Below are 23598 nucleotides of genomic sequence, written 5' to 3'. Positions count from 1 at the left end.
TTTGTTATGTGAATATTTTCCACTGTCATTCTCATGTAGATTTTACGTGATTGTCATTTGAGTTCATCATGAACTGGTGGATGATACATCCTGTGAATCTTATTCAGTAGACATATGCATTTCATGTGAGTTTCACGTAGAATTTAACTACCAGTAAAGTGGAAAGCATTTGATTGTCTGATAGATTTTACGTTTTATACAACGTATAATTTTCAATTGTGGTTTCCCAAATTCTTGAGAGACTTAGGAATAGTTTCAAGAAATTATCCAAATATGTTGCTTGATAAGTCGCACGGGCATACAAAATCGCCAATTCGTAAATGAATTAAACGACATACAAAATGGCAAAATGATATTGAGACATTCGCTGGCGATAATCACTGTTAGCTGCAACTGTTTATGTTCAGGAATTTCCTCGCAATTTGAACTGAATCTGTGCGAAATCTCGATGCCGGATTCTTATGTTTTTTTTTTCTAAAGCTCACTTATTGGGAAGTCATCGAAGACTTCCTTTCATGTTCAAAGACAACATCAGACAACAGCTTCGCCATTTTGATTTCTGTGTATTTTCGCACGGAGAGTTCACGCGATACTTCATTCTGTTTGACGTTGCCAAGTTGACGTAGATGCTACGTGATAAAACATAGTATCCATGTGACTTTCACGTAGATGTTACACACTTAATCAAAAAAAAGTCGTTCGGTAATTTTTTTTACAATAATCCATCGGTAAAGTGTAATAATACCGGTATTCCTGCAAAAAAGCATCAAATTAACGACTGTTCTGTAAAATCTGTAAGTTTTACCAAAATTCTGTTAACTGTTACCGAAATATTTGCTTAGTTTTACATTCACCGAAATTTGTATAACTTTTTACCGAACAACCTGTAAAAATGCCAAATTGTGAATGTGGTGGCCATTTTTCTCATACGTGCAACCGTGCAAGACGCGAATATTTTCTACTGGTGCTGCTGATTTGTTTTACTTGTTGTTGTGTGTAAACATAGGATATTTATAATTTGGAAAGTGTTAATGGATGTACGAGTCGCTAACATTTTTCGTAGGTAATCTGGTTAATTTAGTTTGATTTTAGACGGTACCGGCAGGCTCAACCGACTTTTTCTGCCACCGGTATTTTTTACAGGTGCGTTCGGTATTTTTGTTCATTTTTAAAGTTTCTTTCGGTAAATTTTACTGGCTGCTCGGTTTGGAACATTACCAAAAAGCTGCGAAAATTACCGACCACTCGGTCGGTGGTTTCACAAACTGTTCGGTAATTTTCGGAAACACCGAAGATTTCACCGAACGTTCAGCTGTTGAGATTCCGGTAAAATTTTACCGAATTCGGTGTTTTATTTTAAGTGTGTATGTTTGTCACATAAATCATGCAAAATGACAGAAAATGAATAAGTACAGGAAATTTCACGTAACAATATCGTGAAAAATATTTTGAGTGTACGATTGCGGTCAAACTACTGCACCGATTTTCTTCATCTTTTTTTTTTTTAATGCTCGTTATTAAACTCCCCGGGCGTTGAACGATCGTTTTTAGATACAAGAAGTTTAACTTTGCCGAAAAAAAAATTAATGTAATTTTTAGCGCTCAGCTTTTTTCCCGTTCAGATACCCGATACACTTCTTAAATAATATAATAAAATGAGTTTTTTGACTTCAGTTGATCTTCGCTCAAAAAATCCAAAACTTGCTCTTTTTTCTCGAGCAAAGAGGTGGGGTTATTTAAAGCAGAAAGAACTTCAAAAACATGTTTATACTACCTAAACCCACATGTAGGTGTCGCATTTTCTCCGCAGTTTTTTGGTGAAAGTAGCCCTGCCACTTTTCATGCATTTACCCTATGGGCTAAAGTTAACAAACAAAGGCATAAAAACACAACAACAAACCACTTGTCATCGTGGCAACAACATTCCACACGCATCAATGGTCCAAGCGTCGGTGGTTTTCTTCGCCGATTTTCATCTGAGCAACAGCTAGGTACCAGAAGAATGGTCGAAACTACAATCAATTGGGATCGGAGTGGATGAAATTATCGCTGCCGTGTAGGAGAACTAACACCGATTGGTAAAAGTAAGAAAATTATGGGTATCTATGAACAGCGACGTGTCGATTGGCTCGAAAGGTTAGATCGTGCCAGCGGAATCACGACGGTGCTGCATATTTGTCAGGTAAGCGAACTCTTGATCACCGAATTACGCAATCGATGTGATCGTCCTAATTGATTGATGTTTTAGGAAATATGCAATTTGGTAGCGGAACGTAAGACAGGTGATCCGCCTTCGGCGGAGGAAATCCTGCCGGGTTCTGCGGAATGGGGTGCCCGGCTGTATCTGAACAATGAGCTGCTCGTGCGGTTGAAGTTTATCTCCGAGAGCCCTCGCAGTACGTTCGTGCAGCGGAGGATTATCGCCAAATCGCTGTACAAAATCTACGCCGAAAACTTCCGTAACTGTCGGATGGTGTTTCCCGTGGGAGGAATTTTACCATCCGGAGGAAGCGGTCCGGCCGATGATGCGGTTGCCATCTATGGCATGGTTTTTTCGGGCTTTCTGGTGCAGTACAGTGAGGAGGATTTGAGTGTTGTTGTCCGACGGAATTTGGAGCTCTTTCAGGCGATGGGTTGCTATACGAGACACTTCAGTACGGTGGTGGATAACTTGTTGGTACTGCAGCGGATGGATCAGTATGAAAAATTGTTTGCTGAGCGGTGGGAGAAGATTTGGTTCATTGTGCTACTTAATTTGGAATCGCCTTTTCGGGGAGTTCGGGAGAATATGCTTTGCGTGCTGAAGAATTTGATCGACGATTACAAGCTTACCCGGTCGGTGGTTCTGCCGACGATTCTACGCTGGAGCTGGCTGAACAGGAATAAGTTTCACCTGCTGATTGCTCTGCTGGGAAAGTATCAGCTTAGGCATTTGGAGGAGATGGCCGGAGAAAAGATCGACCTGTATCCAGCGCTAGCGCTGTCTCTACACTACAAACATTTGTTTTCAGGCAGTCAAGGTATCGTGCGTATCCTGCAAAAACAGCAGGATGAAGATCTGTACGAGCTGGAGGTTAAAATCCTGCAGGAGGCTAATATCGAATTGGTTCGAACCATGATTAAGCAGTGGTTCTCCAATCTGACGGCGGGTGATTTAAAGGAATTGTTCCGTCTGATGCAGCTCGATCAGCTGAGAGTTGGAGAAAATCGAAAACTCATACCAGAATACCTCAAAAAGAACAATTTCGTAAAGTTCTTTCAGTATATGCACCTCTTTCGGCGTGAGTTTCAAACCTGTAAAGATCTCAACATTCTGCTTGTATTAATGCTGCAAATAGCAACGGAAGCGGATCTGGATCCCATTCCTATGTCTCTACTAGTAGAAACTTTGGTTCATCATATCACAACACCTAACACGAGCATCCATCCATCCACGAGTGTGTTCTACATTTTTAAGCTTAAAGAGTACATCCTGCAGCGGATGGGAACTCCCTCCGTTAACCTGTGCAACACCTTTGTGGCACAGTGCACAAAACTGCTCAACTACATCGCATCCCTCTCGCTGGAACGCTACGAACCGAATGAGGACGCTTACGGGATTGTATCGGAGCTGATGGGTTCGACCGTATTTCACCAGTATTTGCAGAAGCAGTCCGCGAAAAATTATCACGCCGTCATCACCAGTTTGCGAATGTTCCAAGCATTTGCTTCTCTATTTCTCGAATTCACACCCGAATCACCCTACCGACTGCAGGAAAAACCGATCACCACAACGGATGCCGGCGGAACCGCACTAAGCTACCTCCTTCCAATGGAAGCGGACACCTTTTATGATATGATCTACACCGTGGAGCATCTGCTAACGTCCGACTTCGAGGACGTACGATTGATCGCCCTCAAGTTGCTGTACAACAAAAATTCCGCTTATCACTTCGGACCAGCGTTGCAGGGTAAACTATCGCTAATCTATTCCTATCGGACCTCATCCGCTATTCTGGAAGCGATGACAAGCTTCTTCGACGAATCCCACACCGCTCTGGCAACGTCACTACGTGACCACGATCGCGACCTGTTCGCGATGATGCGTAACGACTATCAGCTGTATCAGCAAATCGACGGCATTACGGAGGCTTTCTTTGGCTATCGGGAATCTCGCACCCTCAGGGTGCTAGAAGGAATTCGTTCCTTCAATGGGATGCTGCTGTTGGTTAACCGAGCGGTCGAATTTGTGCTGCGTTCGTTTAACTGCGCCAAAGGACCCAAGGAGGCGCACCTGGTCGGTTCGAGTTTCGAAATAATGGACAACAGCTTGCAGCTGCTGTTGGATCGATCGGCACAACGCTCCACAAATCTCGCAGCGGACAAAAAGACGATGCTGAAAATGCTCTGGATGGCACTCCGATCGGCTGGTTGCTTCGCAGAAAACTTCGCCTCCTGGGTGCTGGACAATTATCGCCTACGGCTGGACACCATTCAGCAACTGTCAATATGCCTCCGGCTGTTTGTGATGATTGCGCTAAACTGCTGCCACCGGGGTGCGATCGAAGCTACCGGCGTTTGCTTTGGGAAAGTGATTCGAAAAATTGCCAACCTCAAAGAGCGGCTAGTGGTTCGGAACGATTACCGCAATCGACAGGCCCGAGCGGTAGTGGATTTAGCGGAGCGCATGTTCCGGGCACTGATTCGTCTCAACGTACAAGACGATGATTTCCGGCGCTGCCGGGGCTATCTCTGGTTGATACATAATTTTATAAAAAACGATACCTACATGAACGCGGAACGATCGTACCTGAAAATTTACATCGATGAGCAGCGGCTTCCGCTGAGCAACCAACATCACCAGCAGCAGCAACCGATAGGGGCGGAAGCGATGGCCAGAATTACCGTTTTACAATTGCATCAATTGAACCTACTGGTGCGGGAGGCTTCGATGAACGAAACCATGCTCGAGTACATTGACGATCTGATGATGATCGCGCTGGAGCGATTCAAATCAACCGAATGGCCAACACGGAACGCTGCCCTGCAGCTGTACGCGTCCATCGTGACGAAGCTGGTCGGCCAGCGCCAGCAGTGTTCCGATCCAAAGTGTGACTGGCTACCGGTGTATGTGTCTCTCAACGAGCTAATTCACAAGCTGGTTAAATCCAACAGATACATCCTACGGGAGCTTCGCGCTGGTGGCGATCAACCGGAAACCCCTTTCCTGATACTGGTGCTAGAGTTTCTCTCGAAGGTGGAATATCGACCGTATGCAGTTCCGGGTCAGAAAACGATTGTTCTCGAATATCGTGCGATGATGTGGCGCTATCTGAGCCACGAGAACGATCAGGTTCGGCGACTAGCGGCAACCTGTTTTGCCCAGCTGCACGATCCCTACGAGGACATGGGAAGGCTGATGGAGAATTTGATCATATGCTTCTATACGGCACGCGGGAATGAAAACTTCCGCCATGGGCTCCTGCAGGCGATACATTTTATGGTGCGGAAGTATGTGACGAATGCGCGCTTCATGGGTGAATCGTTTGTGAAGGAGGAGTACCTGGCACGGGTGCGACAGCTGTTGGTTCGCTATTGCCCACTGGATGACGGGAAGGTGGCCAGCTATCGACTGCGGTGTCATCTGTTGGATCTGCTGCTGTATTTGGGCTTTGATAAGATGGATCCGCTTGTGACGGCGCAGGTTTTCGGAAAGTTAACCGCAACCTGTTTCGGGTTGAATGTGTTTCTGATGCGAACTAACGCGCTGTATAATAAGGGCCAGCCGGTGGAGACACGCAGCGAAGGGCTGATGGAGTACGAGGTTGTTATCGATGGAATGGAGAAGGACGATGAGGTGGAGGGAGAATAGTTTGTAATAAAAGGGTGAAATTGTAAAGTTTGTATTAATTTTCTAAAAACTTACCCATACTTCCATGCGTCGAAACTGTTGAAATTGTGCCTAAGACATTATTGCTCAAATCGTTACTCTGATGACCAAGGCTTTCCGTTGCACAAGTCACAAAAAACTTATTTCTTCTAGATTACAATTTAATAAAAATATTCTCAAACAAAAAAGAAAATTCAATGTAAATTTGTTTGATTCCATTCGTGATCCCCGCTTGCTTTGATGTTAAACATCTTAAACTCAATCCATCTTTTATTCTTTGAGACCGATAACATAGTAGGCGCGAATAACGTCTCGAAGCGATTTGCTTTGCCGTGGTCTTGATACAGGCCTTTTTGGACCGACAATAACAAAACTGCACTGGTATTGCCTCTAAAACAGAATACTTCTGTAGAAAATCTTATAGTTGAGTGTCCCGTAATTGGAGCAATCGCTTGGAACTCTCGTTCAGCTGATGGCTACAACTTCCTTGTTTCCTGGAAGGCATCTGCTTGTGTTGATTCGTATAGAGACCTTGACGAACTCCAAACCAACTCACCTGAGGGACAGGCAGGTATGATAGACTTTGGTTTTCTAAGCAATTCTGGATACATAAAAAACGTATAGGTTCTAGGGTACCGAAAGGCTTCGGCAGGTTTTCTGCAGCAATCCTATGCAGAATGATTCCAAGGTATTTGGTTTCATTACTGAAGCTCAATCTTACCGCATTGAAAATCTATAAGCACCACTGAAAAAAACCGATCGCATAAGACTAGATAGAATGGCATGACATCACAGACAGACGTTCAAACAAGAACAACATTGACCGAAAATTTCGTTTAAATTTTCGAAGAGAAACGCGTTATTAATCACTTGAACACTAGCGTCTAGGTCCGAACGAAATAGAGATGTCTAGCTTCTTCTGTCTTGGGCAGTCACCTCGTAAACCAGCAGATCGTGCATCTTCTTCTACCGCGCTCATCGACCAGGTGCGAGGCCTGCCACGGACTCAACGGCCTCTTTTTGGCGACTTTTTCGTTAGACATTCTGGCTACATGTCCAGCCTGTAACGCTTTGAAAACTTCAGAATACCCGCATGTTTGGTACAACTCCCGTCCACGTGGTTCTGTGGTTAGCGATGTCGGTCGACTAGCTCTCCCACACAGTTGTGATATCGGGTTTGATTCCGGATCAGGTAGAGAATTTTTTTGAGCTGGAAATTTTCTCGACGTTGTACTTATTCTACAACATGCAAAATGTGCCAAATACAATATCGATACCGAATTATCTCAACTAATCTAAGTTGATCGGACCCGCTATTAGCCCCCCAGGCTAGCGTGCGATATTTAAAAAAATGGTACAACTCGTGATTTATACGCCTGCGCCACACTCCATCTTCCAATTTCACGCCAAATATCGATCGCAGGACTCGATCAGCTTCACCGGGAGGATCAGCGTCCTACACAGCGCTAGTTTTGTGCGGATTACGTAGTCCGTAGAAAATCTTTTTCGCAGCTGCCACTCGTCGTTTCACTTCGCGACTATTATCGTCATATGTCACAGACGTATCAAGATAAACGAATTCATCAACCCCTTCAAATCGTTTCCCATCAGTCTTCACTTCAGCACCAACACCACCGGCAATCCCACGCCACCTACCATGTACTTTGTATTGGCAGAGTTAATGCTGAGTCCCAACCTTACCGTATCTTTCTTGAAAGGCTTGAAGGCTCCTCCACGGTGTTACAGTCGATTCCGATTATATCGATGGCGTTTGCAAAACCATTTCTTGCACGGAACTGAAAATTTTATCTGTCGTGAAACGCCCTCTGTCGAAAACCCTGATATTCGTCGACGAAGGATTCCGTTAACGGTCTCAATCTGAAGAACAGGTTACGGAAGAGCACTTTGTATGCGGAGTTGAGCAACGTAATGCCTCGATAGTTTCAACAATCCAGTCGGCAATTGTTTATCCATTCAGATCCTCAATTTGATCTGGTGGGTCGCATAGTAACAGAGAAATTTATGCTTCTGACTCTGTTACCTGTTCTATAGAAGCCCCGCACATTGTTTCTAGTTAAGTTGTTTTCTATCTTTATTGAGGAATCGGACGTTCCAAGTACTCAATCGTTCACTGTTTTCTGTTTCCGAAATCGTAATCTAGGTCTTTGCTGATTATTCCGTTCCGTGTTTTTAATTTCGTTCGTGGAGAGGTTTCGATGTTACATTACCAGGGTCGCGATACCTACATTCTGCCAAACGAGCTACCCTCTTGGGTGTAGCTGGCGGAATACAGCTCCGGGTCAAACGCTGTTGTACGCCCCCACTAACATCCCCAGTAAGAATACGATCAGTTTCCAACGGGGGTTGGTAAGCCCGTTCTCCGCGAAGGTTACTCGTATGCTCGTAGAGGTTGGGATAGGGATTGCTGGACAGAGGTCAACGACCACGTGTCAAGTCATTTTTTGGCACAACGTTTTTTCGACACGGCACAATACAAAAAATGTTTAATGAAGCAAGATAACTCTCATTCTAGTCGCTGCCGACCACGAGCTCAAGCTAAAACTAGCATGTTTTTTTTCGAACCAACGTTTATCGAAAGCTCCCTCAGTATCAAGAAAAGCGCGTCCACTGTCTCTTTATATTTTAGCGACTTTTCGACCATGATGATACTTATGCAAGAGTAAGTCCTTCAAACACTTGCTGCGGATGTAGTTATACGTAATTGTCTCCATCAACTTGACAAACGTTGACGCTAGACTTGTTTTATTTTTTTTGCTCATCTTTGATATAAACACCACTTTATCGTTCCGCCAGTTATCCAGGATATGTTCCAGGGTGAAGCAAACTCAAAAATGGCCGATGAATTCGAACAGAATGACTCTGTTCAATTTTTGCTGGAAGATTGGTAGTTGTCAACAGCTCCTAGTTTATTGCCCAATTGGATGAAGTCATGGGAACAGTCGACGAGCGAGCACTACGGTGTCATATGACGTCAATCGTTTGACTCCGAGGTTCTTCAACTCTTCGAAGTTCGATCCGGAGGCCACTTTAGAGCCAAGAGAGTGGGTGTTCATGAGAAGCACCACCGTTTTTCTGATAGTGACAGACAGATGACCATCTTCCTTATTTAACTGACGAATACCATCCGTATGATTTTCGAACCTCGCTTTTGCCGCGTTGCCAGGCAAAGTGTGAATGTCTTCAGAGAATCGAGCTGTGGATCTCCTTTTGGCTTTGCGTAGCTCAGCTGTGTATTCAGTAAGAGATGCTCTGCTCTATGGGCTTTCATTCCACCATTTGAAATAAAAGCTTACGTGTTTCTGTGATTAATGGTTCTTGCTGCGATATTCAATTCAACTGGAGCTCGAATATTTTTATGGTAGCGTGTCTTTGAGCTGACCAAATGTTCCTCAAGAGTTCCAGTTAGGGATTCCTGAAATATTCTCCTAAGCGAGGAATAGCATCGATGTGCAATCTGCTACGTCTATGATCTAATAAACTGTGTTCACCAGAGACATGTCAGTTTTTGACTTTCTCCGCTATCTAGACACTCCATAGACTGAGATCTAAGGCTTCTTGGAGGAATGCAAAAACTTTTTGCTGAACATTAAACCACTCAGAAACACCGTGTGTACGAGCGTTCGCAAGCAGCTATCCACTGGTCACAAAGTTTTCGCTATTGACAACATATGGTTGCCTGTAAACGTATCTTGACTCTCAATGTCTACTACAGGACGCTCAACGTGTTGATGACCAGTCTAAATTATACAATGATTTGATCTTGTACAAAAAAACAAATGCTCGGACCTTCCCTTCCACATGCTGCATCATATTTTGAACAGTCCATTTGTCGACCTTCGCTGCTGCTACACGTCAGTTCACCTTGAACTGCTGCTCGCTCCCGACGACTTTTTTATCTTTTTCGTAAGTTCCGCTTAACGATGGCCCAGTATATTTCAATCAGGCGAAGCTGTGCACTGTAGCTCCCCCATAGGTCATAAAGCCAAAAATCTAATTGCATTATTTTAGTATTTCTCCACCTCTCAGCATCCTTCGTAGTTTGAAGCTATCAATGGCATCAATTATTGTATTGTATTACGAAGGAATTATTAACTGTTAGGTTTAAAAGTGCGCGTAGTTTTCACTTTTGAACAGCTGAAAAAAGTATGTTTTTAGGTTAAGTGCGATTTCACCCCTTTTAAGTGAATCTAGGTTTTCCAAATTGTTTTTTTTTTGATATGGAGGTCCAAAAACAAGGAATGTTGCAGAGAAAAAGGGCTATCTTTTGAGCGTCCGAAAAAGTCCAATAAATGTGTTTTATCGACGAGCGCTAAAAGCTGTAATTTTTCGTTACCTTTCTATTTTCTAATTAATATTTCCTTTACTTACATTTAGTTTTTCCTTATTCTTCTACCACCTTTTCACCGTATTATTTCCTTCTATATTCGTGTCGCGTGTAATCAATCGTTTTTTACTTTCGACTTTACTTCTTCTTCTCTCTACGTCTTATTCCTCTTACTCTCTCTCTCTCTCTTTATCTATACTTCCGTTAGCCCTGTCAACGAACCGTCATCGGACTGTCAGCTGACCGCGGGGTCTTACGATCGTTTCATTACCCCGTTACAGTTCCCCGACCCGTAAAGCTGGTTCCTCTTCCGCTTTACTCTCTCCGGAGTCCGTTTCTAAGTCCAAGCGCGCCAGCTTTGACACTGGTCGATGTACGAGTCCGTTGCCCGTCTGTACTACTGCCGAGCGAACCCTTCCGTCCCTTCCAGGTTTAGTCTCGACAACTCTTCCACGAATCCATCCGTTTCTCACTTTCTCCTCTACCACGACTACTATATCGCCAACTCCGATCGGTGGCACTTCCTCAAACCACTTCGTACGCCGTGCGATTGTTGGGAGGTATTCGCGGACCCAACGACGCCAGAAAGCGTCCAGCATTACCTGACACAAATTCCACTCCGCTCTGCCCGCTAGTTTGGGATCTGAAAGATTCTTTGGGGTTTGAACCACACCGCTGGAGTTTAGTAAAAGGAAATGGTTTGGTGTTAAAGCCTCTTGCTGCTCTGTCTCGAGCGGAATATACGCCAGTGGACGCGAATTCACCACACTCTCAGCTTCCACCACCAACGTCGTCAATGTCTCCTCACTAGGAACCCTCGAAGTATACATTGCCGCTAGAGCCGTCTTAACCGACCTCACCAGCCTCTCCCATGTGCCACCCATGTGTGGTGCTCCCGGTGGATTAAACACCCATCTTGTGCCCACGTTCGTGAACGTCTCCGCAAGTTGTGAATTAATCTCGTTCATCTCCTTTAGTAGCTCATTGCTTGATCCTACGAAGTTCGTACCTCTGTCGCTTCGTATCTCTACCGGTGCACCTCGGCGTCCTATGAAACGTCGGATGGCTATTTTACAGGACTCAGTCGATAAAGTGTGTACCACCTCGAGGTGTACGGCACGGGTTGTCAGGCACGATGTTCGATTGTTCGATGATAGACATGGACCTTTCCCCCACTTGGTAGCATCGTCCGCTACGTTTTCCTTAGTCGGAATCCACCGCCACTGTGTGGCCTCCGATTTCGAGAGTATTTCTCCTACACGGCAAGCGACAAACTGCCGATATTTCCGATGGTCCGAGTGGATCCACGCCATCACCGTCTTCGAGTCGCTCCAGAAAAACACCTCGTCGAATCGCAGCGTGTGTTCCTTGACTATCGTTTTAGCCAGTCTCACACCAATCACCGCAGCCATCAGCTCCAGCCTCGGAATCGACTGTACTTTCAGTGGTGCAACTTTCGCTTTGCCTCCCACCAGCGCTACTTCGATTTCATTCGGTACAACAGCCCGAATGTACGCTACACAAGCGTAAGCGTCTTCGCTCGCGTCTACGAAAATATGCAACTGTGTTGTCTTGATTTCCTGCGTTGTCCGGTTTCCGAAATAGCATCTCGGAATTTTTATCTGGTCCAGAAACTGAAACTTCTCCGTCCATCGCACCCATCTGTTGCACAACGCTTCGGGAATCAGCTCGTCCCAATCCGTTTTTGCTCTCCACAATTCTTGAATGAATATTTTACCGTGGATAAGAAAGAAGCATAGAACGCCTATCGGATCAAACGGGCTCATCACCACCCGTAACGCCTGCCGCTTTGTGGGACGCTGCACGTCCGTCGCATATGCCGTGGAAAATGTGAAAACATCTGGCTCTGTTCTCCAATACATCCCGAGTACCCGTTCGGTCGTGTTACTATTGTCCAATTGCAGACTCTTCTCGTATCCAGCATCGGATTCCCCGACCCGTTTCAAAACACGATCGCAGTTTGATAACCAGTTCCGCAAATGGAACCCACCCAGAGAATGTACATGTTTAACTTCGAGGGCCAACTTCACCGCTTCATCCACGCTATCCGCACTGTCCAGATAGTCGTCCATATAATGTCGGTGGACAATTGCTTCCGCCGCTGCTGGATATTCCTTGGCATGCTCTTCGGCATTGAAATTTTTAACGTGTTGTGCTGAGCACGGCGAGCACGTAGCCCCAAAAGTTGCTACATCCATCAGGTAGATGTCAGGATCTTGTGTCGTCTCTTGACGCCAGAGAAGCCGTTGAGCATGCCGATCTTCGCGTCTTATCTGTACCTGGTGGAACATCTCCTTCAGATCCGCGCAAAAAGCGATTCGCTTCTGCCGGAATTTGAAAAGCACTCCCAACAAGGTATTGAGCAAGTCGGGCCCTTTCAGCAACATCGTATTCAGGCAGACTCCGTCCACCTTGGCCGCCGCGTCGCAGAAAATCCGTATCTTAGATGGCTTCTTCGGATTCAGCACCACACCCAAAGGTAAGTACCATACACGTCGCGGATCCGCTTCCTTTAATTCCTCCGGTGAGGCTTTGTGGATATACCCTTTCACTTCATACTCAGACATCTGTCTCCGCACGCTTTCGCCTATCACTGGGTTTTTCTGCATACGCCGTTCTAGACACTGTAAACGCCTAACCGCCATCGCATAGCTATCCGGAAACTCGAAGTAGTCATACTTCCAAAGAAGTCCCGTCTCGAAGCGCTGTCCGACTCTTCTAGTGGTTTTCGCTAGAATTTGATTAGCCCGCTGTGTTTCTTTCGATTCCGGAGTACATTCAGCCACGATACCAAGACTCTCCACAGAGAAAAACTGTTCCACCATCGTATAAAGAGATCGATCATCCTGACACTCGCAAATGTGAAAGCTGTGTGCACGGTTTCCGGTTTTATCTGGATTTGTTCCGTAAACAGTCCATCCCAAGCGTGATTTAGCTGCAATCGGTTCACCCGGTCGCCCTTCGCGAATCCTCAAAGTGGCGGTAACATGTGCGTTATCGTTTCCGATGAGTATACGCGGAACTGCATTATTATAGTCGGCTATTGGAATACCTCTTAAATACGGATAAGTCTTGGCTAGTTCCGCATATCGTAAAGATTGTCGTGGTAGGTCCAACTGTTCCACCGTGCGTACGTCCGAAAGCGCGTGCTTAGTAGCACTGGAACCTCCAGTTATCTCCATCGCGACCCGTTGAGAATCTGCCTCCATGCGTTTCACACTCGCTGTCCACTGAAGACACAAGGGCTGCGTTTCACCCTTTATACCCAGTTCTCGTACGATTTGTTCATCAACTAGTGTCCTGGATGAACCGTCATCGAGAAAGGCGTACACCTCCACTGATCGATTATTGGCATGTAGCGTCACTGGCACGATTCGAAATAGCGTCATCTTTTCGGTAAAATGATAATTTGTCACAGCTCTGGATCCGCCCGGCTGGCTAGCAGCGTGATCTCCTCTCACTTCCGGAACAACTTTAGGTGAAGTCTTTTTGTCGTCTCCTTTGGTTTCCCGTTTACTGTGTAAAAGTGGATGATGGCGAAATTGAGACCCATCGATTTCACAACGTCGCCGGACCTTACAAGTGCGTTTACCATGCGCTCCCAGGCATGTACGACACAAACCAAAATGTTGAATTGTTCTCCAACGTTTTTGTCTTTTTGTCTCTGTTGTATTTTTCCGCCTTTACCGTACGAGCTGGTTGCTGCTGCGCCACCGGATCGTAGTTCATCGTCACGTCCGTCGCTGCACGCACCAAGGTACTCATATATTGCGCAAAAGATTCGATATTCGCAGTCGTTACTCGCTGTTTATAAAGCGACCAATCCAGTTTCATACTCGCTGGTAGCTTTTCGCGGTCGCGAAAAGTGTTGCATTATCGAACAGTGGGGGAACCGGGGGTACCAACGGGGTGACCGCACTCTGCTGCTTATTATTTGCAAAAGGTATCGACTTATTTGGTATTTGTGCACCTAAAGACGGACCCGTCGGACCAACTAATTTATCACCCGGTGTTGGGTTAAAAACAGTATAATCTATCTGCTGCTTGTTCCCTGTTTGCACTAGTGTGCTCGAAGTTCTATCGAGAAAACCTCCTAAAGACGGCCCTGAGCCTGCCTCATCTAATGAAATACCTGCCAGCACCCTTCTCAAAACATTTTGCCAATTGCTGGGTGGTTGCCTTCTGTTCCCGTTGTCGATTCTGCCACTGATTTACCTTGCTGAATGAACTCTGTTGCGATTCACCGCCGTCCGCATCTTCATCGTCGTCCAGCTCAATTACTTCCCGCAGCCGAAAAGTTTCCTTCAGTATTTCGTTCTCCATTTGTAATTTGAGCTGCTCGTGCTGCTGCTCTTGCTCCCGACGTACCAGCTCCAGCTTTCTTAATGCTAGAGCCTTATGGGCCTCGAGTTTTTCTAAGTGCAGACGAGCCCTTCTCGTTTTCAAACTAGAAGTACCGGAGCATCCGGACACACTTCCCGCATTACTGTTGCGTTCACTAGCGACTGCAGACGAGGGTGAAGCATTTACTGGCCGTGTTGCCAACGGTCTCTGGCAGTTGGGACAAATGAACGTGCGATCCGGCTCTGCGATGCTGTCGTTGACTCCTACACAATCGAAATGCCACCACGATTCACAATAGCAGCAACTGACCATCCTTTCAGTATCCCTCTCGGAACATGCCTGACAGTGGGATTTCTTAGCAACACGAGAACTCATCGTAGATCCGGTTCAAAGGACCATATAAATCTTTTAGATTGTTGCAGAGAAAAAGGGCTATCTTTTGAGCGTCCGAAAAAGTCCAATAAATGTGTTTTATCGACGAGCGCTAAAAGCTGTAATTTTCCGTTACCTTTTTATTTTCTAATTAATATTTCCTTTACTTACATTTAGTTTTTCCTTATTCTTCTACCACCTTTTCACCGTATTATTTCCTTCTATATTCGTGTCGCGTGTAATCAATCGTTTTTCACTTTCGACTTTACTTCTTCTTCTCTCTACGTCTTATTCCTCTTACTCTCTCTCTCTCTTTATCTATACTTCCGTTAGCCCTGTCAACGAACCGTCATCGGACTGTCAGCTGACCGCGGGGTCTTACGATCGTTTCATTACCCCGTTACAAGGAATGTTGAGCCTTTTCTAGTCATTATAAGAATGTTGTATTGTGTTGTTAACGACTAAGCCAATGGTAAAATAGGAATATTTTGATATAAACAGATATCACCAATATATTTTCATATGTCAATTCAACAATGTTTTTAAGCGAATTTACGTAAGCGCAATGTATCAAAATGTTCGTTGGGCATCGTTTATATGTCCAAAACACAATTTGGCTGCCGAGACCTGCCGACTGGTTTGTGAGAAGTGAATACAAATCGGTCGTTTTTGGGATGTCTTCTTGGTGTTTGAATTATTTTTGGGTGTTTTCTTCTGCGGTAATATTTTGTAACAGTTTTACGTCAACATATTTCTAGGGTCATTGCTTAGATGTACATTACCCAAAATGCATATCTTTAAAATTTAAACAGGAAATTCTGGTAGGATTCATGAGAAGATACAAAAGGTTTTACAATCTATACACTCATCGCTATGGTATTTGATTATTATAACTTGAAGCTAGATAAACAGTAAGCTCGAATACATTGCATTTCTGGCAACGAACAATGAAAGTTTGAGAAATTGCATAGTTAAGAAAAAGTAGTCAAAACAAAGTTGGTAAAATATACCAGTACATTTAGATGACCCTTGACCACGAACCTATAGTAAATACAACAAAATAGATGTGATTTTTGAATTCATTCTCCCCAAACATTTTAATCATTTTGGACATCGTCGTTTGAGGTAAATTGAGCTTTTTCGTTAACTGATTATGCGACAAAAGCGTGAATTTTTGATGCGATTGTGTGGAGGCCATTTTATCAACTGAAGAGCGTGCGCCGAAAACAAAGTAGACACAGCATTCTACATACCTGTGCGTGCCAACAAAAATAGGGGTTTCTATTTTTTTTTTTTTCAAATAATCGATTATGAGATTATTGCTACGTTAAGGTAAAGCACTTTTTAGTCGTTCTGTTCATTTTTGGTAAAGTACACAAAATATTGTTTTCAAAAAAAAAAAAAAAAAAAATAGAAAATATAGTTAGCTTAGCTAGCTAGCTTAGAAAATATAGTTATAGCTTTGTTTTTACTGATTTTTTTCCGTATACCCCGGTGTGCCTCTCCAATTTTCGCTTCAGAAATACCCAATATTTTTGGATTGGGTGGAATTGGGAACGAATAAAGTTTTTTTCAATGTAATCGACCCTATTGTCACGGTACAAGCATCTCTTAACTGTACCGGGCCTTTGTGATCCTTAATAAGCAGATAAAGTTTCTGCAGGTACTTACCTCACTAGTCAGCTCTAGGCCGAAGTTCGAAGAAGTCGTCTCACCTCAACTCGACCCATGGCTGCACCTTCCAGCCACGTTGTTCCAGTCGGGTCGTTATTACAAACCATGTTACAATTCATCTTCCATCTGCACTTCACCGCAGAAGGTACGCAACACTTTGCGCGTTGGACTTCTACAAGCATGCTCCAATTTTCGTTGTCGCAGAGAACTACCGGCTTGATCGGTGTTTTGTAGATGTTCACCTTCGTGAGGTGGAGAATTTTATTCAAGTTTTATAAAATAAACATTCCCTAATCCCCTAAACCTTCAACCTCAACTTATCAGATCCACTACGACGCGCGTCCTCCGATCCATTTGAACAACAGCTGAACGTTCACGGAAACGTTTCGGCACATCATACACGGTCGACCATTTTCAGCAATTTCACGATTTCAGTACCTGACCACGCCGGATTTTTATTACAGGTTTTTGTTATCAAAAGATCCAATTCCAAACAAATGAATGTCAAATAATTTAAGATACGCCTACTATGACCGCTGCTATAAAATGAAACGATTACGAATTATTAACATCGAGAAACATTTCCAAATGTCCAGTCTGCTTTCATCGATTTTCTTGATTGATTTTTCATTTCGTAATGGTTTAGCTATTGAAACTTTCCTCGACGTGGTTCTCGTTTAGAACGCTAGATTGGACTCTTCTCCAATAAATTGTGCAATGAACGTCTCATGAAACGTGGTCATAAGCCGTGACGGTGTTGCTCTAGAAATAAATCAAATTTTCGGGAATAAACAGCGCCCCTTTTGGAACCTTTCATATTAGCAAAAATCCATTCAAACTAAATCCAGGGACTCGATTTTCTTTTTGAGAAAGAAATGCTCCAAAATATTTTGCACTTACCTGCATTAACTTTTGATAGTTTGATTCATTTGTACAACTAAAATTGTCTCAGGAAAATGCTCACAGGAGCAAACTACTTCCAACCCATGCTTCCTCTTACCAAAGTTTGCAATAATAATGAATGCGTGTCTTGTCAACAATTTTTTCTTCACTGACAGCATAAAACTGCGGTACGCTTCTATAATCATATTTTACTTTATTTATGAGTTCACCGGTCTTTTCGGTGAATCCGTGGATCGTTTTTTTTTTTAGTTCCGATGCTAAAGTTACATAAATGAGAGTAATTTTCAAGTGTGTTGTCACTTTCTGGAGCGGTCTTCAACTTCTGAAACAAATAACATTAACCCTCCAGTGCACAAGTTTATTTTCAGGCGGACTTCGGAAAAATCACTATGAATTTTTATAAACATTTTTAAGCATTGACTGAAGCTTTTTAGAGCTCCAACTGAAGACCGTCTAAAGGCACTGGGCACTAGAGGGTTAAAGTAAGCTAAATAAAACAACGGGTTGAATGTTATTTTAAACTTTTTATATATATTTTTTTAAATAGTAGTTTGTCGATGTGTGTGTGTGTGTATCGGGGCATTGTTTTGGGTGCCGCCGATCGTCTTCGATCGGTACATTTCATGCGGCACTTGTTGTTACCACTTTTGGCCCAGGCTTAGTAAAAGTAATGTTATTGTCGGTTTTGTTTGCTCTCTTTCTCTCTCTCTTATTCTCTCGGAACAGTTTTACCCGCTTGCGCGCTCTTCTTGCTGCAATGTTTCCGTTTGATTGTTTGCTGGGTTAAGTGTGTTTGGGTGTTTGTCTGCGTGTAGTTAGCTAAACAGAAGCGTGTTTTAATTTTTACGTACGTTTATGTGTGAAGCTGTTATTGTTTAATATTAAGTATAAGTGTAAGTAGTTAAGACATATACATCAGTCTTTATTGTAGTAATGTGTTTTTGTTTTTCTTCATTTCCATACAAAAACATAGCGAAAATTACGAAAACGGATTTCCCGACTACTGTCAGCAAAAATTAAAAACAACGAAGCACAATCCAACAACAAGTAAACATTCAGCAGGGGATTTCATTCATACTTTTTTGTTCCCTCTCACAATCAATCGAACGCGAATCTGTTCGCGCCTACGTACCGTAAAAATACTGTGGTTTGTTAGAGCTTGTATTGTATTTGCTTTCAATAATAATTTCCTGCTTCAGCGTGTATTGTTTAATAGTTTTTATAAAAAGAGAGAATTTTTTCCATTTAAGTAAGAATTGACAGAGAGTCTAAACAATTTGCCTTAACTAATTTTTACAGCAAACATAAAAGAAAAACGAAGCAACTTCTTTTTGCGTTTCAGAGCGGAAGCACGTTTTCTCGTTTCGATTTTGCTCTCTTCTTCTCCTTCTTCCAGGAGATTAGTGTGTATAAAAATACAATAAAAGTGTAATTTATTGTAGTTATTTGATTTTTCCATTCTCTTGGTATAAAGGCATCGTCATGGGTGTTTTTTTTTTTCTAATTTTATTTTGATTTTTATATTACTTCAATATAAGGCATAAAGCTTGTGTCTGTTTAATCTTTCTACTATGTACGAGTATGCGTGTTGCTATGAGTGTGAGTGTGTATTATGTATATGTCACTTGCTGCTTTCCACAGTGTAATATAAAGTGTAGCTTAAAAATATATAATATAAATTGTAATCGTACAATTGTTGTATAATAAGTTGGAATGTTAGTTACATTTTTTTTTTCTCTAAATAGAATTCTTCCCAGTGGCGTGGAAGTGTTTTGTTCCGTAAGAACTTTCGGTTTTTTTTTAGATTGTTGCTCTAAACGTAATAAAAGTGATGCTTTAGAAGTACACAATACGACGAGTGTGATGATTTTGTTTTCTTTATAAATAATTCAACCAATCCGTTGATAGGAACCAAATAATTACTTCATGTGTGTGTGTTTGTTTATGTTTTGCGATGGTATAATACATGCGTAGGTGTTGTTTTTTTTTTCTCACGACAGAATTGAGATTCGACAGGTTTCGCCGAAAAAATGTTTCTCAAATTAAAAACTAGGTTGGTAATGCAACAGTGATTGTCCTATTGCATCACGTTTTTTTTTGTTTCCGGCACCAGCTGAATTAAAAGAATGAACATTTTTTTGTTACCACACGAAGTAAAATCGAAGCGAAAGCAAACTTAGAACTAGCAGATTAAAGCTGATTTAGTAGGAGGTGTTGCACCGGAAAATTAAAGGGTAGAGTCAAAAAATAAAAATTAAAATGGTTGAAATAGTTTTTCCTTCCCGAAAAAAAAAAAAATAATAAACGGAACAAAACATGACGCTGTGGGTTTTAATACTGATACGATGTGGTTTTCTCTTTGCATTTAGCGGGACTGGTTCGGATAGCAATTCGACTCTGGTGGAAACCGATTCACTTTGACAGGCTGACATTTGCAGTTCCATCACCTTTCTCTTTTGTTTTCTCTCAAACACAGACATCGGTTTGATATACTGACTGGTATATTCTTGCAAGTTGGGATGTGGGGATTAGAATGGTTATCATAGGGAACATCTATAAACGACGTAGCTTTTTTGATCAAAATTATTTTGACCCATCAAAATTATTTTGACCCAGCAAAATTGATTTCGGCGCCGTAGTGTCAATAACTAAAGATAAATACGAGATTAAAATATACTCCCTACGGTAACATAGTGTGTTTTGTTATAGAGAAAAATATTGTAGAACACTGAAATATTGTAGAAAATCATCATAAAAAGTTATATTAAAAACTGAATGGGGCAAAATTTCAACTGCTATCAAATAATGGAAGGAACTTGCTGAAGATACCACAGCTCTATAATAAATTTCTTGAGTCAAGTTATAAAATGTTATTTGGTTTTCAGGAAAATACCATAGAAAACTCCACAAAAGTCCATTCAAATAGGTAGATATAAAATTTGCCATAACTTTGTCAAAGTGGATTTTCATATGCAAAAATGAGACAGGAAGAAAATTCGACATCGTTTTGAATTCCAATTTGGCGACTAATATGGTGTCTGAATAATAACCGAAAATGACCAAAAGTATCCAATATGGGTTTTTTCGGGACCAGAATGACGCCCAGGGGCCAGAAATTGACTTCACATGCCATTTCGAAATCTAAGATGACTTCATATCACGTAAAATGGGTATTTCCGAAATCGGGATGTTGCACCGAAGCCTCCAGTGAACAAATAAAAATGCAGTTCTGTCTGTCTGACATAAGGACTTGAAAATAACTGAATCGATCGACGTGAAAATATATGTGTATGTAGGGGTTTTTGGGGCTGGGGAAGGTGATAGTTTAAAACCCCTTCCTGTTCTCTCATACAAATGAAACACAAATTTCTACATAACTCGTTTGACACCCCTCCCTACTCTGGAAAGGGGAGAGATAGGGTCCCACACAAATGAAACACATGTGTAAACTATTTCTTCCGGAAAACAGCTGGAAATGTTCGAGATAATGCAGAAATCAAAAATCTACCCCAAACGGCATTTGAAAATCCCAGGTGGAAACTTCTGGTACAGTACTGCATTATTTTTGTTGAATACCACTGTTTTCAAAATATTCTGAGTAGAACAACGCAAGTCCATTAGGCAGACAGTATGTGCAGTAGGGAAAGAGAAAAATAAGCGAACTGGGAATATGATACAGATTTGGAAAAATATACCGTCGTATTTCCAGTTCGCTTATTTCTCGCTTTCCCTACTGCACATGCTGTCTGCTTAATGAACTTGTGTGTTAACGAGTAAAAGCCGTTGTTAAAAATAGAAATTTAGTTCGAAAAATTTAGCCCTACGGAGCCCCTTCCGTTGTTGTGTCGCACTTGCAAGCACGACTCAGACTGACTGAGGTCTATAAGAGTTATCAGCATCAGCTGACTCTTCTGTGTGTGATGAGACATTACTTTCAGTCTATAAATAACGCTTGCACAGCAGTGTGTGTAGTTAGGGTTGAGCAATAGAATAAGTCGGCAGTGGAATGTGATACGATATAAATTGTGGAACAGTACCACCGTCCCAATCACCGTCCTTATATTTCTCTCCATAACATTTTCACGAATTTTCCTCAATGCCATCTTATGACTATTCTCACGATTTCGCTATTCGCCAATCTCTTATTGCAGAGCCTTATCTTCCCATTCAGCACAAATATTTTCTGTGTCACAGTCTGATATTCCAAGCTATTTAATCAAAGGAAGGTCAACTCTGTCAATGCAATCGATCGCCTTCAATGACCCCAAGTTCCGTCCAAGATCCTCTGACACATTAATTACCCATAGCTTCCCCTGATTCGTCTGTGAGTCAAATAACTGGATGCGATGCTGAACTAAACGATGCAAAATGCTCAAAAACAACCCTTCAAAAATAAAAAAAATATATGTAAAAATGTAGGAATCGAACAGAATTGAAAAAGAGCAAAAGAGTGGTTTTTTAGCTCGAAAAAGTCATTTTTTCACAAATCACGTTTGGGCAACCTGAAAACATTTTTTTAGAAAGTCGAAATGTTCTACAAAAATTCTATAAATGACATTATCTTTCAATTAAGGGCTGAGCACCTTGACTTCTTCAACATCGATTTTTTCTGGGACACCCTAATATACAGCCATATCCTGGCATTCTAATTTTTTCTCTGGTTACACTCGAAAAATAGCAAAAAAGTTTGACCCATATTTCAAATTTTTTATTTATGAAATTCAGAAATAAAGTGACTTTCATTTGCTGCGATAGTAATCGTTCTAATACAATAGAAACGTGCGTAACAGTTTGATGACAATATTTTAAATGCTGGTTAAGCCCTTCGGAAAAATTAATAAACTGAAATATTTGTGTTTTAATCCTCCAGAAAGCCCATTGAAAATTTTGTTGTTTATTATTCAAAAGAAGGAAAAATAGCGACCAATAGAATAAACGAGAATACCTCAAATTTTGCAAGAGGACTTCTTTCGAGAGGACGTAAAGTTTAAAGAACTGCCGCTTCGAAGGTCAACTTTTTTCCATGCATTGGCCCTAGCTAGTAAATTTCTAAGTCCCTGTGAGTCGATTTTTGTCGGATATTTTTTTCTTATGAGATAACACCAGATCTTGACGTGTCATGCATTTCTAAGACATTTGGTATAGTGAAAATTCGACATCGACCGTTTTATTAAGCACTGTCAAAAAAAAAAGGAAAGTTACATTAGGCACATTTCTTGATATCGAAGGAACATTTGGATTTTTTCTCGGTTGATTTTTTGTACATTTCACGTAAGAATTTATACAATTCGTGTTTCAACAGGAAATTTTAGAGAAATAAAAAGTGGATAGATAAACATACATGGTTCTACTTTACGGTAATACCATCAAGTTCGCTTGCCCATCCCAAACTATTTTTTTTTTGCTTTCCATTTGAAAGAGTTGGTAAACGGCTAAGTAGAGCGTAGCAGCAATGCAATTCGTACTGGTTGACATAAAATAGACCTTAAGTGTGGTCCAGAGTATATCGCCTAGCAACTACTATTCCCACCTCCACAGGGACGACCGGTGAACCGATGGGAACTTGGTCGTATGCTGACAGGAGAAGGGGAGATGTTCCCCATATCAGGAGCGGCTCAAACAGTTGCTGATCCGGAACGGACGGCTGAATTATGAAATGTTGTGTCTCACCAGGCACCACGGCCCTAGTAAGGCAGTATGCCGAAAGAACACTGCAACGGGCGTGGGAGTTCCCGTGGTGTTGGTGCTGCGGTGGAGATAGATGGGGAACGATTTGTAGTGGTTGACGAATTTGTTTTTCTTCGTATGCTTGTGACATGTGACAACGATATGAGCCGTGAAGTGGAACGACGAGTTGCAGCTGCAAACAGGGCCTTCTACGGACTACGTAACCAGCTAAGGTCCCGTAGTTCGCAAACTCGCACAAAACTAGCGCTGTATAGGACGCTGATACTCCCGGTGGCCCTTTACGGACATGAAGCATGGACGCTGAAGAAAGCTGATCGACGAGTGCTCGGAGTTTCTGAGCGTAGTTCTAGTTTTGCGATCGATACTTGGCGATGAATTGGAA

The 23598-nt window shown here is 42.4% G+C and overlaps 1 protein-coding gene across 1 annotated transcript; it reads left to right on the top strand.

Moving 5' to 3' along the window:
• The first annotated feature begins 1914 nt into the window (after positions 1-1914).
• LOC129722339 (uncharacterized) lies at positions 1915-5901 on the top strand. Its single transcript, XM_055675712.1, has 2 exons — positions 1915-2182; positions 2249-5901. The coding sequence occupies exons 1-2, from the start codon at positions 2096-2098 to the stop codon at positions 5849-5851; spliced, it is 3690 nt and encodes a 1229-aa protein (XP_055531687.1). The 5' UTR covers positions 1915-2095; the 3' UTR covers positions 5852-5901.
• The last annotated feature ends 17697 nt before the right edge of the window (positions 5902-23598 follow it).

The sequence above is a fragment of the Wyeomyia smithii genome, chromosome 1 (genome assembly GCF_029784165.1).
Source record: "Wyeomyia smithii strain HCP4-BCI-WySm-NY-G18 chromosome 1, ASM2978416v1, whole genome shotgun sequence".
In the NCBI taxonomy this organism is placed as follows: Eukaryota; Metazoa; Arthropoda; class Insecta; order Diptera; family Culicidae; genus Wyeomyia; species Wyeomyia smithii.
This window is presented reverse-complemented; position numbering and strand designations above follow the sequence as displayed.

What these genes read in the sequence shown, in the direction of transcription:
- LOC129722339 (XM_055675712.1), top strand. Translation starts at nt 2,096, where the DNA reads ATGGGTATCTATGAACAGCGACGTGTCGATTGGCTCGAAAGGTTAGAT. An exon ending in CGGTGCTGCATATTTGTCAG is followed by an intron (nt 2,183 to 2,248) that starts GTAAGCGAACTC and finishes TTGATGTTTTAG; the next exon opens with GAAATATGCAATTTGGTAGC.